Source organism: Haemaphysalis longicornis, unplaced genomic scaffold (assembly GCF_048455015.1).
Source record: "Haemaphysalis longicornis isolate Haplotype H1 unplaced genomic scaffold, Haemaphysalis longicornis Haplotype H1 scaffold_1, whole genome shotgun sequence".
In the NCBI taxonomy this organism is placed as follows: domain Eukaryota; kingdom Metazoa; phylum Arthropoda; class Arachnida; order Ixodida; family Ixodidae; genus Haemaphysalis; species Haemaphysalis longicornis.
In genome coordinates, this window is record NW_027526203.1 from 129,284,060 (window position 1) to 129,303,597 (window position 19,538).

The 19,538-nt window shown below is 50.8% G+C and overlaps 1 protein-coding gene across 1 annotated transcript; it reads right to left on the bottom strand.

Moving 5' to 3' along the window:
• Positions 1–681: 681 nt before the first annotated feature.
• LOC144150819 (uncharacterized) lies at positions 682–14,819 on the bottom strand. Its single transcript, XM_077682214.1, has 3 exons — positions 14,774–14,819; positions 14,421–14,718; positions 682–1,392 (listed from the first exon to the last, which is right to left on the bottom strand). Exons 1-3 carry the CDS (start codon positions 14,817–14,819, stop codon positions 1,218–1,220), a joined length of 519 nt encoding a protein of 172 aa, XP_077538340.1. The 3' UTR covers positions 682–1,217.
• Between the last annotated feature and the right edge of the window lie 4,719 nt (positions 14,820–19,538).

The following is a 19,538-nucleotide window of genomic DNA, read 5'->3' on the forward strand; positions in this document are numbered from 1 at the left end:
TCGCCAGACAGTGTCGGGCCTTTTCCTCCTACCTCCCCCCCCCCCCCCCCCCCCCCCCTCAAAGCCTCATCGCATCGCATCGCACGAAACCGGCGAGGGGACCCGAAGCTCTTGAGAACATGGTAAACGAAGCGCTGCAGCTCGTGTTCGACTCTGACAGCGCCGCATCGCTCGAGGCCTTTAGCGACGATGAGTGAACAAAATAAGCTTGAATCATCTATTCATGTGTCGATGCGGTCACTTGTTTTTCCCTTCCGCACTTGACCCGGAAGTTTATCTCTTCTTTTTTACTTGGTATATCCGGAGTTTTGGTTGGCGGCGTGGCCATGTTTTGTAGTTTATCGCGCCTGCCAGGAAAGTTCGCCCATTTCGTATTTCTCACTTGGTATCTCTGTAGTTTGGGTGGGCGTTCTTTCGGAACTTTCAGGTATGTGTGAAGGGAGCGGGGACCCGGCCAGGCAATTTTTCGCCTTTAGCACCGGTCTCCACTTAGACATGTACACTGTCTGAGAAATAAATAAAGGAAAAAAAAAACCTCTTTTGATGTCCTCATCAGAAGCCCTTCAAAGTCGTACGGTCATATTTATAACTAGTACTTAGGATACCCAACGCAGTATGGGTAGTAATCTCAAACCATCCCTATCACAACAGCTTATTAAAACTTTTTTCAAAAGTATTTTTATAACCTCCCTCACTTACGCGTCGGCTGTTACTGCTTTAGCGTCAAGCGCTTGCTCTTATCGAGATGAGCGTTCAGCGATTACTTTTTACATTGCTATGTCACTGCTGATTAGAACGATCTACTAAAAAAAATAAGTCTCTACAGAAGTCATAACCCATTTTGGTGTCTCCTAACTGAATAACTCAGATAAAAGTCTTACTCTCCAATCTTTGTAGCGACCAGTCACCACTGTATTTATATTTTCTTGAAGCCTGCTTTTACGTGCTCAATTTGGAACCAACCGTTTCTATTCTTCCGCGCCTTCATGACGTCGGGGCCCTGGCAAGAGTGATGATGATGATGGGGGGGATAATTGGTGACGTCCAGCCCCTTCAATCCGTGGCTCGTTTTGCTGTGACTCGCCCCATTGCCGGTTACGGTGCAACCTCGTGGTCGCTCTAACAGCACCATGGCAAGCCCGAAAAATGGACCCACCTAGGCCTTAACTGCAATGCCTGCTCTGACTATGGTAAAATCACGCTTGAGGAAGGACTTCCTAGAAGCCGGCGACAAACATGCTTCCTGAAGCCAAATATCCGCGCTTGGCGAGGCTGCAGTGCTCGGCGCCGGGTGCCAGCAGGTCGAGGTATACGCCCGTTGAGGCCGCCAGGCGCCGCTCGGGGTCGGGCTGCCGCTCCGCTTTCAGCTGGCTCTGCCGTTTCCACTTGGTCCTGCGCGGTAAGAACAGGTTCATTGGGTCGCTAAGGATGCACTGCAGTGTGCGTAATATCCATGAGCACTATGATCAATGGAGAAGGGGAATTCTGGTCACGCGTCAAGTTAAGACGGCTGCCTTGAACGCCGAAAAAAAAAAAGAATGTAAGGTAGTTTATTTCGTAAACCAAGAAGGCCCAAAACGTGACTTAGGCGGGGGTATTTAGTAAAATTTTTCCCTGGCCAGGCAGGAAGCTATGTAGCTTCCTGCCTGGCCAGGGAAAAATTTTACTACAGGTGTGTACACACCTGTCTGACTGTCTGCATGTCAGATGTCCAATAAGGTACCCGCCGCGGTGGTTCATTGTCTAAGGTGTTGTGCAGCTGAGCCCAAAGACGCGTGTTCGATTCCCGGCCGCGGTGGCTGCTTTCCTGACGGGCGAAAAGCGAAAACGCCTGTGGGTTCTAGACGTCGGCGCGCGTTAAAGATCCACAAGTGGTCAAAATTAACCCGGAGCCCTCCACTACGGCGCGCCTTATCACCTGTGTAACGTCGGCCCGTTAAATAAATCAATCAATCAATCAATCAATCAATCAATCAATCAATCAATCAATCAATCAATCAATCAATCAATCAATCAATCAATCAATCAATCAATCAATCAATCAATCAATCAATCATAATGTCCAGTAACGTACGTTTGGTGTAACCGTGTTGATCAGGAAGCCGACGCGGCAGCCGTGTCACCACTTGGATAATGCAACAACTAGCGTTTCTTACGCAACCTCATTCGTTGTGGTCATCGGAACTTATGTGCTAGCACCACTCTGTTCATGTTCTCTTTATACGCAATGAGAAGGCGTCGTGTTGCGGGCCTGCATACCTTCGGGCGGAGGGGAGAATCCGTTGTCTGTATACGCTTTACTAAGCAATGCAGGTCGAAGAGAGGGCTGCGAGGTTCACAATAGTTCTGCCGTATTTTGGACATATCACAGCACGGATCATTTGGGTGTGGTAAGAGCACAGAAAAAAAAATTCTAGGAGCCGTGGTATTAAAGGCACATTGGACAGAGTCTGAGCTAGTTGGGGCTTGACAAGTTTCAGCTTTAAATTTATACACAGGATCACAAAAACGGCAGACGACGCTGACAAAACGTCAGCGTAGTGTGTCGTCACCCCTTTACAGCGAAGCTGCTTATTTGCAGCCCCAAGGGAATCCTGGGCGGCCTGCGGCCGTATCGTGGGCTTTGTTACTAAGCAAACTTTGCTCTGAAGAATTCTCTGCAGAAAACGGCTGCTCCTCTTGCTTTATCAAATTATCCCCCGCCCTCCAAATTTATGACCGTTGCTGCTAAGATAACTCCGCCATTACGCTGAATTTCATTTATTTGTCATAGTGCACAGTGTAGGAATGAATGTCCCAGATTTCGCGTCTGCTGCCAATACGCGGGCTCCTACGGGGGGGCGGGGGGCAACGGACATTCCAATGTTTGTCCCCTAGGATAAAACTCTAGTCTGTTCAAGTTTTGTTCAGCCAAATAACTAGAAAGTATCCTCAAACGGTAATTACAAACGGCGCGTTTGTTTCGTGCGCTTCTTGGACTGCGGCCAGCCCCGCTGGTCATCCGCACGAGAAAGCATCTTTGCTGTTGTCGTTGCTGTTGTTTCAGTAGTAGCTGTTGTGTGGTCGAAAACATGGCCGCCGCTGTAGACAGTAAATAAAAAAAATTCCCCGCATTTCCCCGAGGGGAAGAATGTGAAAGTGCGAATGCACGAGTTGAATTTGCGCGGTTCGGTAATGTTCGCGAAAGAGAGATCACACACACACACACACAACTACAAAGAAAGAAAGATGCATTTATTCACAGACACCTATTTGTGTTGTCGTTGTACTTGATTGCTAGAGCGGATCTCAGCTTTGAAATTTCGTGTCAGTACTCCTTTAAGCGGGTGCATTAGCCCTTCTCACGCCCGATTCCTGGCCAATCCCCCACGTGGGTATGTGCCATGTCAGCGGCCAGGCAGCGCGCGCCCATCTCCCCCCGTTGCCAAGGAAGACGAGGAGCGCGCGCACCCACAGCTGTTGCTATGCGGACGGCGGCGGACGCTTCATGCACACTTAAGAAGTGCATTCGCACTTAAAAAGCACACATGTGTGATCCGATGGGATTTGAAGCCGGTTATCCACAGTAAGAGCCTAACTGCGCTACCATATTAGGTTGCAAGCGGTGGAACAAAAGCAGTTCCTTCCTTCGCGGCACCAGAGTCCTCCAGTAGACTCCGATGGCACATACCCAGCGGGGGATTGGCCTCGAATAAAAGGTTATGTGCCTGCTTCACAAAATTCACAGAAGTATGAACTGGAAACGTAAAACTTGCAGTCATGTGCAGCTTCCCGGCTCATTGCATTTCTTTCAGAAGTAATTACTCTGCAGTTATTTAGCGTAACTTAAAGAATTTCGGCACTGCTAATACTGAGTGCGAACGCTTGAATTGTGCGGATTTACAAGTTTTGCGCTTAATTTACTACGTTCGAGAGGCAAGGAAACTATCCCATTGAAATGTATAGGCGGTAACTTTTGACGGCCAGTAAGGCAAAAACTATTTAGAGTTCTGGAAAAAATTTTCACAGTGTTCTTGTCCAAGTAGATTGGTATCTCTCTTTCTGCACTGGTTCTACTAGGTTCCTGAGAGTTCGTAATTTTGAGCGAGAGAGGTGGGGATGATTGTGCGTGCCGCGTGACACCTGGATGTGATGGCACGGGAGTAGAACAGGTGCAGAAAACCCGCGCAGAACCCCGATTATAGGGAAGTTGTGGCGTGTTCCAGTCTGCTTATTAAGGTTATTATTCAAGCCTTAAGAGGAAGAAGCTAAAGCCAAGAAAGAAAAAGTGCAAACGCAGTGTAGCAGAAACAGGCCGGTAATTCGCGCGGAAAGAACAGAAACGCAAAAGTGAACGAAGAGGCGTAGATGCAATGTTGCAGTAATGAAGTTAATTTGTATCACAAAGCTTCAAGCGGCTAAGCAACGCAAGACATTATAAACCTTGATTTGAAAAAAAAATACTCTGCCCTTAAATTTTGGGATTACCTTCAACCCTAATAAGGTGACTTGAATAACGCTTCCCCCGAGGATGCCAAAACTAGAGCCAAGGCATTCAACAACTATTTTCGGCGAGTCTTTAACAAACATAACGGAATTTCTCCAGATTTAAGCATTCCCTTTATCCGGCAGCTTAAAGAACTCTTAATAACCGAAGACGGTGTAATCATCCTTTTGTTAAAGATAGATTCTAAGAAGGAGGCGGGACCCTAAAATATGTCCCATGGATTTATAAGAGATACGCCGAATTAATAGACAAATATTTATGGATAATTTATCCGAAAACGCATTCAGCTGGTTCGCCACCCGCAGAATGAAAACTGGCAAGAGTAATCCTCTTTCGCAACAGTGGAAGCGAAGGAGATAATTTACAATTTACACCAATTTTCGTAACAAGCACCGCATGCGAACTGCTTAAAAACAACCACCACCAGCCGGCGTCCCCTGCACGCGGTGGCCATATCCCTGGGCATCACAGAAGGGGCCCTTGCGGAGCTGTTCGCCGACCAGTTTGCCAAGGCCGCTCAAACCCCGCCTCAATCCTGCGGCCTCACCCGACGCGGCCCCAGCCGCCCCACACGAACAGAAAGTGGTGTCCCTCTGCTCCACGGACATCACGCCCCGTGAGCTGCAAGCCGCCCTGAATCGATGCCCCAAGCGGCGGAGCGCTCCTGGCATGGACGGGGTTACGTACCAGATGCTGCGGAACCTGGACTTGACTCAGTTAGAGCCGCTTCTGCGACTGTTCAATCGGGTCTGGCAGACTGGTGTCCTCCCGCCACCCTGGCTCGTGGGGCTCATCTCGCCAATTCTCAAGGTCAGCAAGCCCCCGACGGAGCCAGAGTCCTACAGGCCCGTGTCCCTGACGTCGGCTGCTGGGAACGTCATGGAGAGTGCAGCCCTGGCCCGTCTCGAGTGGATTGCGGACCACAGCGGCGTCTTCTGGGAGCAGCGAAGCGGCTTCAGGCGGCACCGCTGCATGGCTGACTCCCTGGGGGACGTCATCTCTATGCTGGAACGGGCCCGCCACAACAGGGAGGTGGCCTTCCTGCTCCTGCTGGACATGCGGTCGGCATTCGACACGGTTGCCCACGGGGCCATCCTGGAGGCCCTGGACGGCATGGGCGTTGTGGGGCGCCTAGTAGGCTACATCCGGGCGTTCCTGCGTGACCGGACCCTGCTGGTGAAGGTCGGCCGGGCGACTAGTAGTCCTCGAGACGTCCGCTCCAGGGTGCCCCAGGGAAGCGTGCTGAGCCCGTTCCTTTTCAACTTGGTGCTGGCTCCTCTCCCCTACTGCATCCCTCCAGGCTTGCGACACCCAGTAGAGGTGGCGGTGTATGCTGAAGACGTGGCACTCTGGACCCATGGCCCCACCAAAGACTGCCACATAGTCAAGGCGTGCCTCCAGGAGGCTCTGGGCGCAGTTGCAGTCTTCCTCGAGAGCCGTGGCCTGCAGCTCTCGGAGGCCAAAACGCAGGCCCTCATGCTGCACCTGGGAGGATACAGGGCTCGACGGGCAACACCGCCCGTCACACTCAACAGGCGGCCTCTTCCCTAGCGGCTGACCGTGAAGTACCTGGGGCTGCTTATTGACTGCCGGCTCACATGGCTGCAGCTGTCAAGGCCGTCCGGGCACGCAGCGCACGGGTGCTCCAGAGGGTGCGGCAGCATCTGCCACGAGGCAACGGCTGCTCACAGCAAGTGGCACAGCGCGTGTTCCACGGCATGGCCTCCGCAGCTGTGCTGTACGCGCTTCCACTCGCCTACCTGGGTCCACGAAGCTGGGATCGACCAACGCCGCGCCATCCGCCTCTGCCGGGGCCTCCCCTCCACGTCGCCGGTGGCGGGCACTTACACCGAAGCGGGCACCTGGCCCGTCGAGATTCGGGCCTTGCAGACGGGGCTGCGGCACATCCAGTGCCTGCTGGCCGTACGCGACGGGGCTCCGCTCCTGCAAAGGTTCCGTAGCCGGCCCAACTCGCGCATGGGAGCGCTGCTCACTATCTTCGAGGAGGGCATCGAGGTTCCGAACCGACCCCGTCTGGAGCCGCCACCACCAGACACCGGGGAGGCCCGGCAGATCACCACGACCCTCCGCGGGGTCCGCAACAAGCGGACCACACCACCTCAGGCCATCCGCCAAGAGGCGGCCGCCCTGCTGCAGGACGAGCTGAGCAGCTACCTGCATCTCTTCACGGACGGCTCCGTCAAGCACAGCACGTGCGAGGGGGCGGCTGCGTGCGTGGTGCCTGAGCTGGGAGCCAGCCGGAGCTGCCGCCTGCCTTTCCCCACTTCCTCCACACCGGCGGAGCTGGTAGCGCTGCACCCGGCCGCCGACCTCCTCCTCGAGAGGGGGCCCCATAACTACCCCGGAGCGGTCATCCTCACAGACTCCAGGACTGCCCTGCTGCGGCTGTACGCGGCCGATCAACCCACCAACAGCAGCGGCTACCCGGAGCGCTCCCTTGCAACCAAGCTGCACACTGTGGCCTCCCGAGGCTGCGACCTGCGGCTCCACTAGCTGCCGGGCCACAGTGACATCCGGGGCAACGAAGACGCCGACGCTCGCGCAAGGGAGGCCCACCAGGAGGGCACCCCAGTCTCCCAAGACGTCACCGCGTTCGACGAGGCCCGCACTGCCCTGGCCCGCATGGTGCAGATGATGCACCCCGACCCTCGGGGTCGTGAGCGGCCTGGCGCCCAGACCATTGCCCGCATGCATTAGCAGGGACGCCCGCTGCCTGCTTCTCCGCATGCGGCTCTACTGCTGCAATGTGGCGGAGCGTCTGCACCGACACTGGCGCAAGGACTCCCCTACATGTGCGGACTGTTCCGAACTGGAGACGCTCGAGCACCTACTCAGCTTCTGCTCCCACCACGCGGGGCCGAGAGCAGAGCTCCACCGAGCACTCCAGCGTCGAGGCCTTCCCAGCGCCGGCATGGAGGACCTTCTGTTCCCGAAGGCGCCTGCGGCAACCCACCGGGAAGTCTTCGCTTACCTGCTTCATTTCCTGGAAACGACCGGCCTTACGCAGCGGCTGTAGCCCGGAGTGCAGTGATTGACTGGTGTGCCCGGACTGACAGCTTTCTAGGACTGACAGTGCTCTCTGTATACCTTTCTCTCTCTCTTTCTATTTCTACTTTATCCTATAACTCCCCCTCGTCTTCCTTTGCCCTTCACTGGGTTGTATGCAGGTGATCTCCCTGCCGAGCTCAAAATATCTCCAGTGAATTTCCTTTCCTTTTCCCGTCGCAATCCACAACCACCACCCGTCCTCAAACACATAACCAAGTTTCTTCACCACGAGCGCATTTGTGCACGGCTTCCGTCATGGTCTACCACTCGTCAGCGAATCTCTTGGATTGATTCACTACGTTTTTTTAGACATTGACCATCACAAGCAAAGATACAAAGATACCTTACCATGTTTGATTTATTGGAAGCTTATGGTCGGGTACCTCACAAAAAGCTACTGAAAAGCTAGAAGCAGCAAGACAAAGGGGCCGAATTACTTATCGGAGTAAAGACTACTTCATCGACCGAACACAATGCCATAAAGCTCACCATGAAAAGTTCACAACAGCGAGTCACATCCTTTGTACCCGAAGGCAATGTTAGGCACCTATTTTATTTTAACATTCAATAATGAATTACATGCGAATATCCGGCTTGACACAAGATATTTTGAAACGATCCTGTTATTTACCGTGAGATTAATTCCGCCGAAGATCATTTATTACTTACAGTGAATTTTAATTAGTGTCCGAGTGGTGCTCCGTCTGGGAGGTGAACATTTACTCAACAAAAGCAGCTCGCTAAGAATAAGCAGAAAACAGCATCTATCAAATTTTTGTTATACCATAGATAATGTTCCACTGACAGCCGTTATGTAATATTCGTTTACAGTCGTTGTCAACACAAAAATCTGGGCAGAACTTCAACATGTGACTTTCGATGGGATTCACATGTCATCAACGCCACACTTGCCGCCTTAAGCCGATTTCTTTTGTGAGGAGACGACTAAAGCAAGCAGGATAAAAAAAACTCTCTTATAACATATTTATGCAGCCAACTTAGTTAAACGGTTGCATCATTTGATTCCCCTCTACTAACACATATATAAAGACTTGATAGGGTATGGAGGAAAGCATTAGGTTTTTTCTAAGAAATATAGGAGAATTGATCCATTTTTAGAACTCCGGACAAAAGCAGGACTTTTATCCATAAAATGGCGTGCAGTACTCGCACAGCAGAAACTATTGTACCAATTGGTTCACAAGCAGATAAAACCAGAGAGCTCCAAGTATATACCAAAAATAGAAACCGCACGAATACGGCACACGCTTTCACTAAACCTTCAACAGTACCATGCCGCACTGGTTGCATTAAGGTTTCTTTCTTCCCAGAAGCTCTAAAAGACAGGAATAGTTTACCTTACTGCATAACCAACACTAACAATGAATGTTTTTCGCCCTTAGTGGAAAATCCTTGGCACACTACGGACTAAATATTTCTTCACAACAGCTGCCTATTAAACCTAATCAAGTTCGTTTTATGTATTTATGACGCTATATAATAACTACATGGTTGTTTATAACACTACGCTTACCTACACGAACCTAGCTTGTTCTCACCAAATTTCGTGTAAGGCTGTAGCCTTACACAAAATGTGTCATCATTATCATCATCACCACCAGCCTATCTACTCCCACTGCAGGGAAAAGGCCTCTCCCATTAATCTGTATTGTTGTTTCAATAAAATTAGCTGTGAGTAGAGCGTCGTCGTGACGCCTTTTTTTCCTCGTGTCTGTGTATACTAGGCTGTCGTTCAAGATGCTTGATCAGTGCCAACTTGCCCAAATGTCGATCCATCTGTAGAACGAACTGCCCATACCAATGAGGCTTGCGTACCCAAAATAAGAAGCGGTGAACGAGTTTCTGTAGCTGTTAGTGCATCCAACAACATAACACATCTGTATAGACGTTGCTTCACCAGACATATCCGCTCACAATAACACCTAAAATTAAAAGCACCGACGCAAACGCAACAAAAACAACGCAATGCTGCGAACTCCAATGTGCCGGCCCATTCCAGTAACGAGAGGAGCGCTGTGGGGTGGCACCACCCGTCCAGCTGCACAGGCCCTATACACCGCTTCCGGGACGTGAGAAGGTACGAGGCAGTAGTTGTCGTAGTTGACTACACTGTCCATCTTTGTAACTGCGTGATCCTCTCACATATAGGAACGAAGTTGAAGCTGGAGCCATCCTCTTGGCAATCCTACTTGCAGAAGTATAGAACCCAAGCTTGAACATCATGACATACTCTCAAAGAACATTGGGCTATTGGCTGCAGGAAGAATACCTCAACGCTTCGGTACGATAATCCCATCCACAATGAATAAAGTTAACGCCGCCAGTACTCCTGGACAAAAGGGTGTCGAAGAGAACGAGCAACCGGCCAAGAGGCACGCGATTTCACATAACGTGCTCCTTACTATGACTACAGTAATCGTCTCCCCGAAAAGCGTTCAGCACGTCTTTTAATCATACGTCTAGGAACGCGATCCTTCCCCATGCCGCAATACGGTTTCAATGCCTAACCCCCGTATTCAGAAAGCATACTTAACTTATGCCATAAGGACGCCTTTCGTAAGTGTCGGAAAAGGACCAGAATGAGGAAAGGCCGCTTTGCGTTTCACAAACCTTCCTTAAGGCGCACTTATCAAAGGCGCCCATTTCGAGGCACGCTAGGCTCCTGCGAACGAGGCTAGCGCGCGATGCGCCAATCCGTACACGGCCTGTGGGCGGGACTTGACATGTGCGCCAATAGCGGAGAACGCTTCCATGGCGCCAGCTTCGAAGCGCCCGAATCAGCCAGCTCCGTCCGCAGCCGGTACCTGCAGGGAACTTTCGGCTTAGCATCGCGGCAGAATACTGAATCGCGGCTTGCGCTACTACCGCGCATGATTATATATTGCGTGAATGTTCACCACAGCATCATCCCCTTTTTCGCATGCGTAACTTGGTTTGCGCGATTAGTTCCATTCGGGCAAGCGGCAGCAAACTGTAGCTGCACCTGCCGGCGTCGTTCGACGAGCGGAGGCAGCGCCATGGTGCCGGCGCTGGCCGCATCGCGCGCCGGCCGGGCCAGTGGGCCGGTGTGAGGCGCGCGGTGTGCACACGGCCGCGTCAGGGCGGCGGGCGTGTGCGCGGATCGTTGTTGCTCGCGGAAAAGCTTTATTGTTTACACCTTTATCAATTTCTCGCGTACGGCGCGCGAAATTGAACACCTCAGCCAAGCTATCGTAGTAGTCTGCAATGTTTGTCGGGTAAAGGCTCACTTAAGTTAGGTCTGGAGCTAACTTAAGTAGCACTTACTTTCTGCCCGATAAGTTCGCGAAAAGGCGCCCTTTGAGCATACGTTTGGTTCTTTAAACGCGTTGAGGAGCCGAAAAGTGACCGAAGGGAAAAGTTCTACTTAAGTTAGGTTTGTGAATACGGGGGTAAGAAGGGCAAACGAACATAAGTATCTACCAATCTATTGGGGCGATGACTTTCGGTGCCTGTGTTCCCAATCTCAAAGTTTCGGTACGGCTAACAAACTCTGCAGAGCCGTTCGTCTACGAAAGGGCGATGATTCGCCTACCACATAAAAATATGAAGGTGTGAGCACTTCCTCGTCCGGAACGCCAATCGAAAGGTACGTTAGAGGTCTGGAGTTCACCATAGCTTTTACACCAGAAAGAATAATGCTGAGCTTCTCGAAGATGAAGCAGTTTCTGCCCAATGTTGTCCTTAAACAGGTCTTAACTTCAGGATCAGGCGTTCACAAAATCCACCCCACCTAGGGCGCGCTCACCGATGAATTTTCACGTAATTTGGTTCGTGGTACCGAGGTTTTGCATCAGAACATCACGCAACGTCCCGTACTACCTTCAGATCACGACTGGCGGCGCGAAAGGCCAAGGCGTTATCAGAATAAATGACACTTTGTAGCCCACGGCGCCAAACAATATGCCGCATAGTACCTCCAGATTTCGGCGCGGAAGGCCAAGGCATTATCAGAATAAATGACACTTTGTAGCCCACGGCGCCAAACAATATGCCGCATAGTACCTCCACATTTCGGCGCGGAAGGCCAAGGCATTATCAGAATAAATGACACTTTGTAGCCCACGGCGCGAAACAAATCGCCGAAAGACATCTAAAATGCGCTCACACTCATGTCACTGCATAGCTCCAAGGCATTGGCCGCAGTCGTGAAGAGGACAATGTACGCTTTCACAAACGGTCCAAATGCGTGGTATGTTCATTGAATTTTGTTTGGCATTTGGCCAGCCGGCGTTGTGGTCACTGCAGGAGGAGGTACGCGTCAATCAAACCAATTTCATGCATGCGGACTTTAAAAGACACAATTGGGGATTCTATTATCGCCTGAACGTTTGTGCTGTGGCGGGTTGGTTGGGAGTTTGAGCGTTGCTGTGTTATTATGCTAGTAGGTGGCTTGATTGAGAAAAGGGAGAAATATGTGTGAATGAGGAACAATTCAGATGCTTGGCGTTTGGATACAATATGGCTTGTTTAATGTTACAGTGGTACAGACAATGGTACAGGGACGGCATTCGCAAAGCTTACTCAGGAATAAACGTCAACAATTCCAATTCGAATTTGAAAAGCCCAGCTATACCTGGGCGATAAGACATGCTGTTGTGGTGAATGGCTCCGGCTTCATTTTGACCACGTGGGAATCTCTAACGTGCGACGAAATCTCGACACGCCGGGCGCTTTTGCTGTTGGCCTTCATCTGGAAAGCAGCCACCGACGCCGGGATTGTACGGGCGTCCTTGGGCTCAACATCACTACAGCATAGCCACTGAGCTACCCCGGTGGGTCCGGTCGACAAGAACTGTTCCCATGTATACTGTGAGAAATCCAGCCGCCAAGCAACTGTTCAGCCTAGGTAATAACATTCTGGAAAATGGGAATGAATATGAGTACCTCGTAGGTTCGTATCTTAAACGCGTGAAAAAACATCCTGCATATAATTAGTATGGGCTCGGGAGAATTCCTTCGGCGTATCTAAATAATAAGCGGGCATCAGCGAAACGATTGAGCGTGTACTTTGCGAGGTAAGGTTTCGCAAATTATATGAGGAACTCCGCAAGGCATTAAAGGCAACAATAGCCTTGAAAAAGGCTTAACTAATGAAGCCCGTGAGAAGGGTGATGCTCACAGAAGTTATACAGTGGAAGCCCGCTGATACATCCCCCGGACTATACGAAGGCCGGCGTTTTACGACGGATTACCGTGGTCCCGGCAAACGTCCCATAGAAATATACATTAAAACCCCCGATGATATGAGGCTCGTGTGCACGCTGTCTGCTTCATACGACGGACCCTAGCGTGGATAAACCATTGGTTTTCCAAACTATAACACCGTTTCCCTGCCTCGTCTCGACCTTTCCGTATTCTTAACCCCCGTTCGACGCTGCTTGATGGGCAAAGATTCGCAGACGGGCCAGACCACTTGGTGAACAGACGCAAGCAAGCAGGCGGGTACTCGCGAGCGGGAGTTAACCTTCGATGGAACACACGCGGCCGCAGTACACCAACGCGCCAACCGCGAGAAGTCAAAGTTCAGGTGGCTGGAGGACCGTGAATTTGAAGCTCCCATCGAGCTGCCGCCGAACGCGAAGACACATACGACGCAACCCCACGGTGATGACCGAACACCCGCTTTCCTCACACGCTCGGTCTTAGTTATCTTTTTACAAGGCTGTCCCTCCCCCTCTCTCTTCTTTCTGATTATCAGTGTCTTTAAAAGCGGCGTTGTCGCTCCCCTCAAATATTTGCCGCCTTTTTTCCTTCGCCGCCTCCTACTACCGTTCGTTTCGCTTGGCCTTGGCAGTTTTACACTAGCCCACGGCACTAGCCTTTTCACCTCTCAATTTGTTCGACCACATCGGCCTTCTCTCGCGCGCGCAAGGCTGACGGGCTATAAATAGCGCCGGGCGGCACGGGGGTCGCGTAGCTTGCGGCGCTTAACTGCGCGCTAGCTTGGACGCGGTGGCAGAGGAGGGGGCACAAAATAGGAGTTAGGTACTTTTTGTCAAAACTGGGGATTTTAGCTAAAGCTTTGAAAATCACGTGAGAACACGCTAAATATAGCAGTTTAAATAAGTTCTTAGCCCATCTGTCACGTGAGACCCTCTTCTTGGCCGGCACTTATCCACACCCCGGTTATACGACCACCCGATGATACGACGCTTCTGCGCGTTCCCTTGAAAGTCGCATTGTCAGGGTTCCACTGTAGTTAACCGCATAAGTGCGGCTATGCTCTTCTATTCACCTGGAACACAAGTCGGAGTTGGGAAACTTCCAGAACAATAGACCACATTAAGGGTACGCTAGGAAATTGTTCGAAATAGATTCTACTTGCAAGCAACGCCAGTTCATCTCATGATGTTCTCATTTTTTGTGATTTTAAACTTCCCAAGGAAAGCGACCACCTTTTCTCCGCTGTTACCTATACTTTGCCCTAGTGCACTCGCAGCCATAACTGACTACCCCAGAAAACATTCTTTTTATCGGAATCGCCTACACACAGCTGCCTGAGCAGAAACGCATTTAGACGACGTCACAGTCCTTTACATTTGAAGTTTGACATCTAACTCAGCAAATGTCGATAACTGTGCATTTCGTGCTTTAACGTCATACTAACGGTTAAAGCATGGTGGCAGTTTTGTCAGGAGGAACTGCGAGAGGTTACTTCGTTTCGGTTACTTGACTGTGCGACGTCTACTTTTTTACACAATCGTGGGATGCACCTTTCATTATGTGCGATCTGTCAGACGCTCCTGAATCTAAACCGTTTTCTTAACGCTCCTAGTCACATCACAGTGCAACGACCAGCAGGAATGAGTGAAAAGGTACCGACCTCCTATTCTGGTACCATGTCTTGACCTGTGTTTCTGTTAGCCTCAGTGCTTCCGCCACAGATCCTCGATCGGAAACGCTGAGGTACTTCTGGTACCGAAACTTAGCTTCTAGAAAGGTCAGTTGCGCCTGCGTGAAAGCGGTGCGCCGCCGCCGGGGTTTCTTGCCGCCACTTTCGGACTGTTGCGGCCCCCGCTGCTGTTGCTGCTGCTGCTCCCCGCCGCCTTTCTTGGTCGAAGACGGTGGCTCGTTTCGAGGAGTGTGCCTGCGTGCAGCTTTCGGCTCCGGGTGTGAGCACGCTGAAAAATGAAAACACGAGTAGTGAAAGCTAAGGCTGAGCGTTTAGACTCGCACCGAAGATGAGAAATGCTACCTGTCTCAGGCGCACTCGTGCAGCCATAGTGAAAATGGCTGCAAATAGTTGCGAGGGTTCACGCATTTATTCACCCCAGCAACACTTTCAGGTTACGTCCCTATTATCTAAACCACAGCCGGGGCTGACTCTTTGTACATGCTTTGCGCACTCCGCAGTCATCGAGTAGGAATTAAGGGTCTGCAGAAGTGCTTTTGAACAATAATTGTTCTAGGCTTTATCTTATAGTTTCCTCCATGCTGAATCAAAGGAAAATGTATTAGTCCAGTCAATAAGTCTTCATTTTTATTGTGGTACATATACACAGGCTATACAGAAATAGTCCATGAACATTCTTAGGCTTGTACATAGTGGACCAATACGTCTAGTGGTGATGGTGAAGTTGTGCTTTTATTGCAGAGCAACGTTTCGATTATAATGATCCAAACACGAGGAGAGATGTATCAGTGAAGCTTAAAACAAATCAAGGTATTATGAAAACTGAAACCATTGTTCTCAAACATTAATACATGTAAAAAGCTAAAGCTGTTGTGTAAGGACAGTGTCTTCAAAAAAATTCAAAAACTTTACTTAACTCCACAATTGGTCCGTCGCTAAGTAAAAACAGGGGGTATGAGGGGATGCTGAAGGTGTATAATTCTTCGAAATGTATGAAGCGGGCTGCTTCCAGGTGTGGACAACATATTAACAGGTGTTGTAAGGTAAGAGGTTCGGCACAGTGCTCATACATGTGTTCCCGTCCATTTTCTTGAGGAAGCCATGTGTGAGCACAGTGTGACCTATACGCCGCCGTCACAAGATATCCTAAAAACCGGTTTCTATGTCTTCAACTTTTACATTCGAATAGGTATGGTTTCAGTAGGTGTGCCTTATTTCTGTTTTTTTGTCGCATTCAATTGGCCAGTACAATGTAATTGACTTTCTTATGGTATTCCCAAGGTCTTGCGAGAGAAGCTTGAACTTGGTTATTGCATGATGCTTCGTATCGTATGCTGCTCCATCGAAAGTTTCATTTTCTAGAAGGTCGAGGTGGCTTGGGGTCCAAGAAAGGACGAAATTAACCCCTAGCGATGTACGATAGCAGAGTGGATTTTTTGTACGATAGCAGAGTGGATGTACGATAGCAGAGTGGACATGCGACGCTTCGCTGACTCGTACACTAGTAAAAAGCCTAAGGCCAATTGAAGGCGGGAGAAGAGCCAGCGAAGTTAATAGAGGTACTGAAGAATTAAAGTCAACCGAACCTTTTATCGTACAGCGTAAAATCAAGGTGCAGGAAGCATTTTTCTTGCTCTGGGTGAAGTAGCACAGCGGCCAGCAGCACGACCAAGCATTTGTGATCGCTTTTATGCATAAGGAATGCACTCATTCGAGATTAGGAATTTATATGAATTTGGGGGACGCTTACTGCACGAGCGTTATTAAAAAATACTAATCTAAGCTGCCTCAAACGTTAAAACTGAATAAAAATGTAAAGAGGCCAGGCAGTACTATATACTTTATATTTCCTTTGGGTCTGTTGTTTCGTGAAGCATAAAGTCTGTTATTTTGCATTTCACAGGTTCAAACCCACGACAATCATGTTTGTTAGCGGATATATTTATTTTTGGGCAATGTTTTCTGCACTGAATTCACCATTTTGCGCTGAAACGTGCATTGCTCCACGAGTGAGTTCGCAGAACGCGTGCAGACTGACACGGAAGTTCTCGTTGGCGTAGTGTTGCATAAGCACCGGCAGCTTGCAGGCACAGTCCCGTCAGTTAAAGTCTGGCGTGGTGCGAACACGCCTCTTATGATACAGGTAGTGGTCAGGCAAGCTGCAAAGGGGGGGGGGGCAGCGCATCGCATATCGCATGTTAGCGTATCCGGTGATGCGGAGGGCGCTGGTACACTGCGTACGCCTTGAGTACAGTTTAATCTTGGTAGCCTATTATGTAACTTCTAAGCGGAAGTAACCTATAGCATAAAGGTTATAATGGAGTCAATTTGATCTTTTCTTTATCCCAGTCCATTCTATAGGGGTTACAGGCGTGAAGTCAAAAGCGGTTAATGAGTTACTTCAGTAATTTATACGTCGCATCGGTAGTGTGTTGGGTCTCGCCTAGATGGCGCCACGGCGACCATCATCATCAGTGTACAAACTAGCACACACTAGGTGCGCTAATAAAGTAAGCTCCTCGCCGGGGCGGGTTATGTTCCTGCTGGAAGCATCGTGTGTGTGTGTCTGTCAGGGCTGTGTGCTCTGCCGGGCCGGTCCCTCGGCGTACCCGCTCGGTCACCCTCAACATGGTGTCAGAAGTGGCTTTAGTTCTTCGATTCAGCGCTCGTCCGTAGTTCAACGGTTCAACCAGTTCAACCCCGTACGCCCGTCACGAGACAACCCCCGCCGCCCCCACCATGACTACCCCTGCCATCGCCGCCGCTGCCGAGCCGCAGCTGACTCAGCTACGCCCACCGCCACCCTTCGACTTCGAGAACCTCGGCTCTTGGACTACGTGGCTGCTCCAGTATGAGGATTATACTTTCGCCACGGGCCACTACACAGCACTGCAGGAGGTTCAGGTGCGTTCTATGCTCTACTGTGTGGGTCCGCAAGCCCGCGTCGTACTCGCAACCACGCCGCTGGGAGACGCCGAGCTCAAAGACGTTGCCGCCGTCAAAAAAGCGTTTACCTTCCATTTGATTCATCCGCCCAACGAGCTGTACGAAACGGCCCGCTTTAACAGCCGTGCTCAAGATCCGGGCGAAACTGCCGATGCCTTCTACACGGCTCTCCGGTCAATGGTAAAACGCTGCAACTACGCATCGCCGCAAGTCGAGGAAAGGCTCGTCCGCGACCGCTTTGTTGTCGGTTTTCTCGACCGCAACCTCTCGGATAAACTGTGCCGAAGTCTGAAGCTCACCTTGCAAGAGGCACTTACGCATGTCCGTCAACACGAAGACGCGCCGGGCATGCGACTCGGCTGACTCGTCACCGCTTGCCGTCGACGCCGCCGCGCGTGTTCGTAACGCGAAAGGAGAGACCGGGTCACTAGAAGGGCCCAGCCAGAGAGGGTGCTTTTTCTGAGGACGTTCTTCGTACGAGCGTTCAGACTGTCCGGCTCGACAAGCAACTTGCAATTTCTGCAGCAAGAAAGGGCATTTCGAAACTGTCTGCATGAAGACAAGAAGATGCAACTACAAGCGCACTCGGTCTTCAGCAAGCTCCGTTGAGCTTCATGCGGTGGCAGAGAACCGCCCCAACGCCAAGTTCACCGAAGTACTGGTGAATGGCTCACCCTTGTCGTTCAAGGTGTACTCGGGAGCCGAAGTTTCGGTCGTACCAAGCTCATTTTCCGGCGTTCCGCCAGGACTTCAGGTTCCAGAAGAAAGCTCAAAGGTCCCGGTAATCACACGTTGCCTGTCCGGGGTACATAGCAAGCCACACTCACGTGGAAAGGCAAGTCCGTGAAGCAGAAACTACATGTTCTGGAATCCAAAACAGTTCCGTTGCTATGCTTCCCTGCAATTCAGGCCCTGGGGGTATGCAAGTTCCTGGACCATGTCTCGGGCTCACAGGAGTCGTACGGAGAGCTGCTCTTAGACCCTGGCCTTTTCGAGGGACTGGGGACAATGCCTGACGCCTACACAATCCGTTTGAAGCCCGGGGCGATGCCTTTCTCACTAAGTGCTCCGAGACGTCTTCCTTTACCTCTCCATGATCCCATCAAGAAAAAAACTGGACAGGATGGAATAGGAAGGAGTGGTCCACCACGACGACGCTCCGACAGAGTGGGGCGCTGGACTGGTAGCTGTGCCAAAAGGTGATGGTGATTACAGGATCTGTGTGGATCTCTCTCAGCTTAACAATGCCTTTCTTCGTGAACGCCACATGCTACCGACGGTGGAACAATGCCTAGGCCTGCTTGGAGATGCTAAGTTTTTTTCTAAGCTGGATGCTAAGTCACGTTTTCATCAAGTCATGGTGCCTCCACAGTCACAGCTGTACACAACGTTCATTACCCCGTTTGGTCGCTATTGCTTTCTGCGGCTGCCATTTGGCATTACATCGGCACCCGAGTATTTCCAGAAGCAAATGTCCCAGATACTAGAAGGCCCGACCGGCGTAGTGAACATGATTGATGACATTCTTTTCTTTGGCAAGACTCGTAAAGAGCATGACCAGCGCCTCCAGCAGGTCCTCGAACGGCTCTCCAAGGCAGGCATCACGCTCAACCGGGACAAATATTCCTTCGGCACCAACAGTGTCAAGTTCGTAGGAGTCGTAGTGAGTGCCCACGGTATTTCACCCGACCCCGACAAGGTGACAGCCATCAAGCGTCTGCCCGCTCCCGAAGGCCTCTCTGGCGTTCGTCGTCTACTGGGACTCGTGAATCATGTGCGACGCTTCTTTCCAAATATTTCTGACGTCTCCACACCTATTCGCGCCCTGCTTCAGAAGAACTCGGAATGGACGTGGGGCCCATCGTAGCAGTCGGCTTTTGGGAAGCTAAAAGAACTGCTGTGCTCCGAACGGTGCGTCGCAACTTACAACACCCAGTACAAGACAACTGTTTCAGCAGATGCAAGCTCCTTTGGCCTGGAGGCCGTGCTGCAAGAGCAACCACCCGGAGAGCGTCGAACAGTTGCCTTCGCTTCAAGGTCTCTCACGTCGGCAGAAACAAGATATAGCCAAACCGAAAAGGAAGCGTTGGCAGCCAGCTGGGCTGTGCAGAAGTTCGACCAGTATGTTCGTGGTCTGGACTT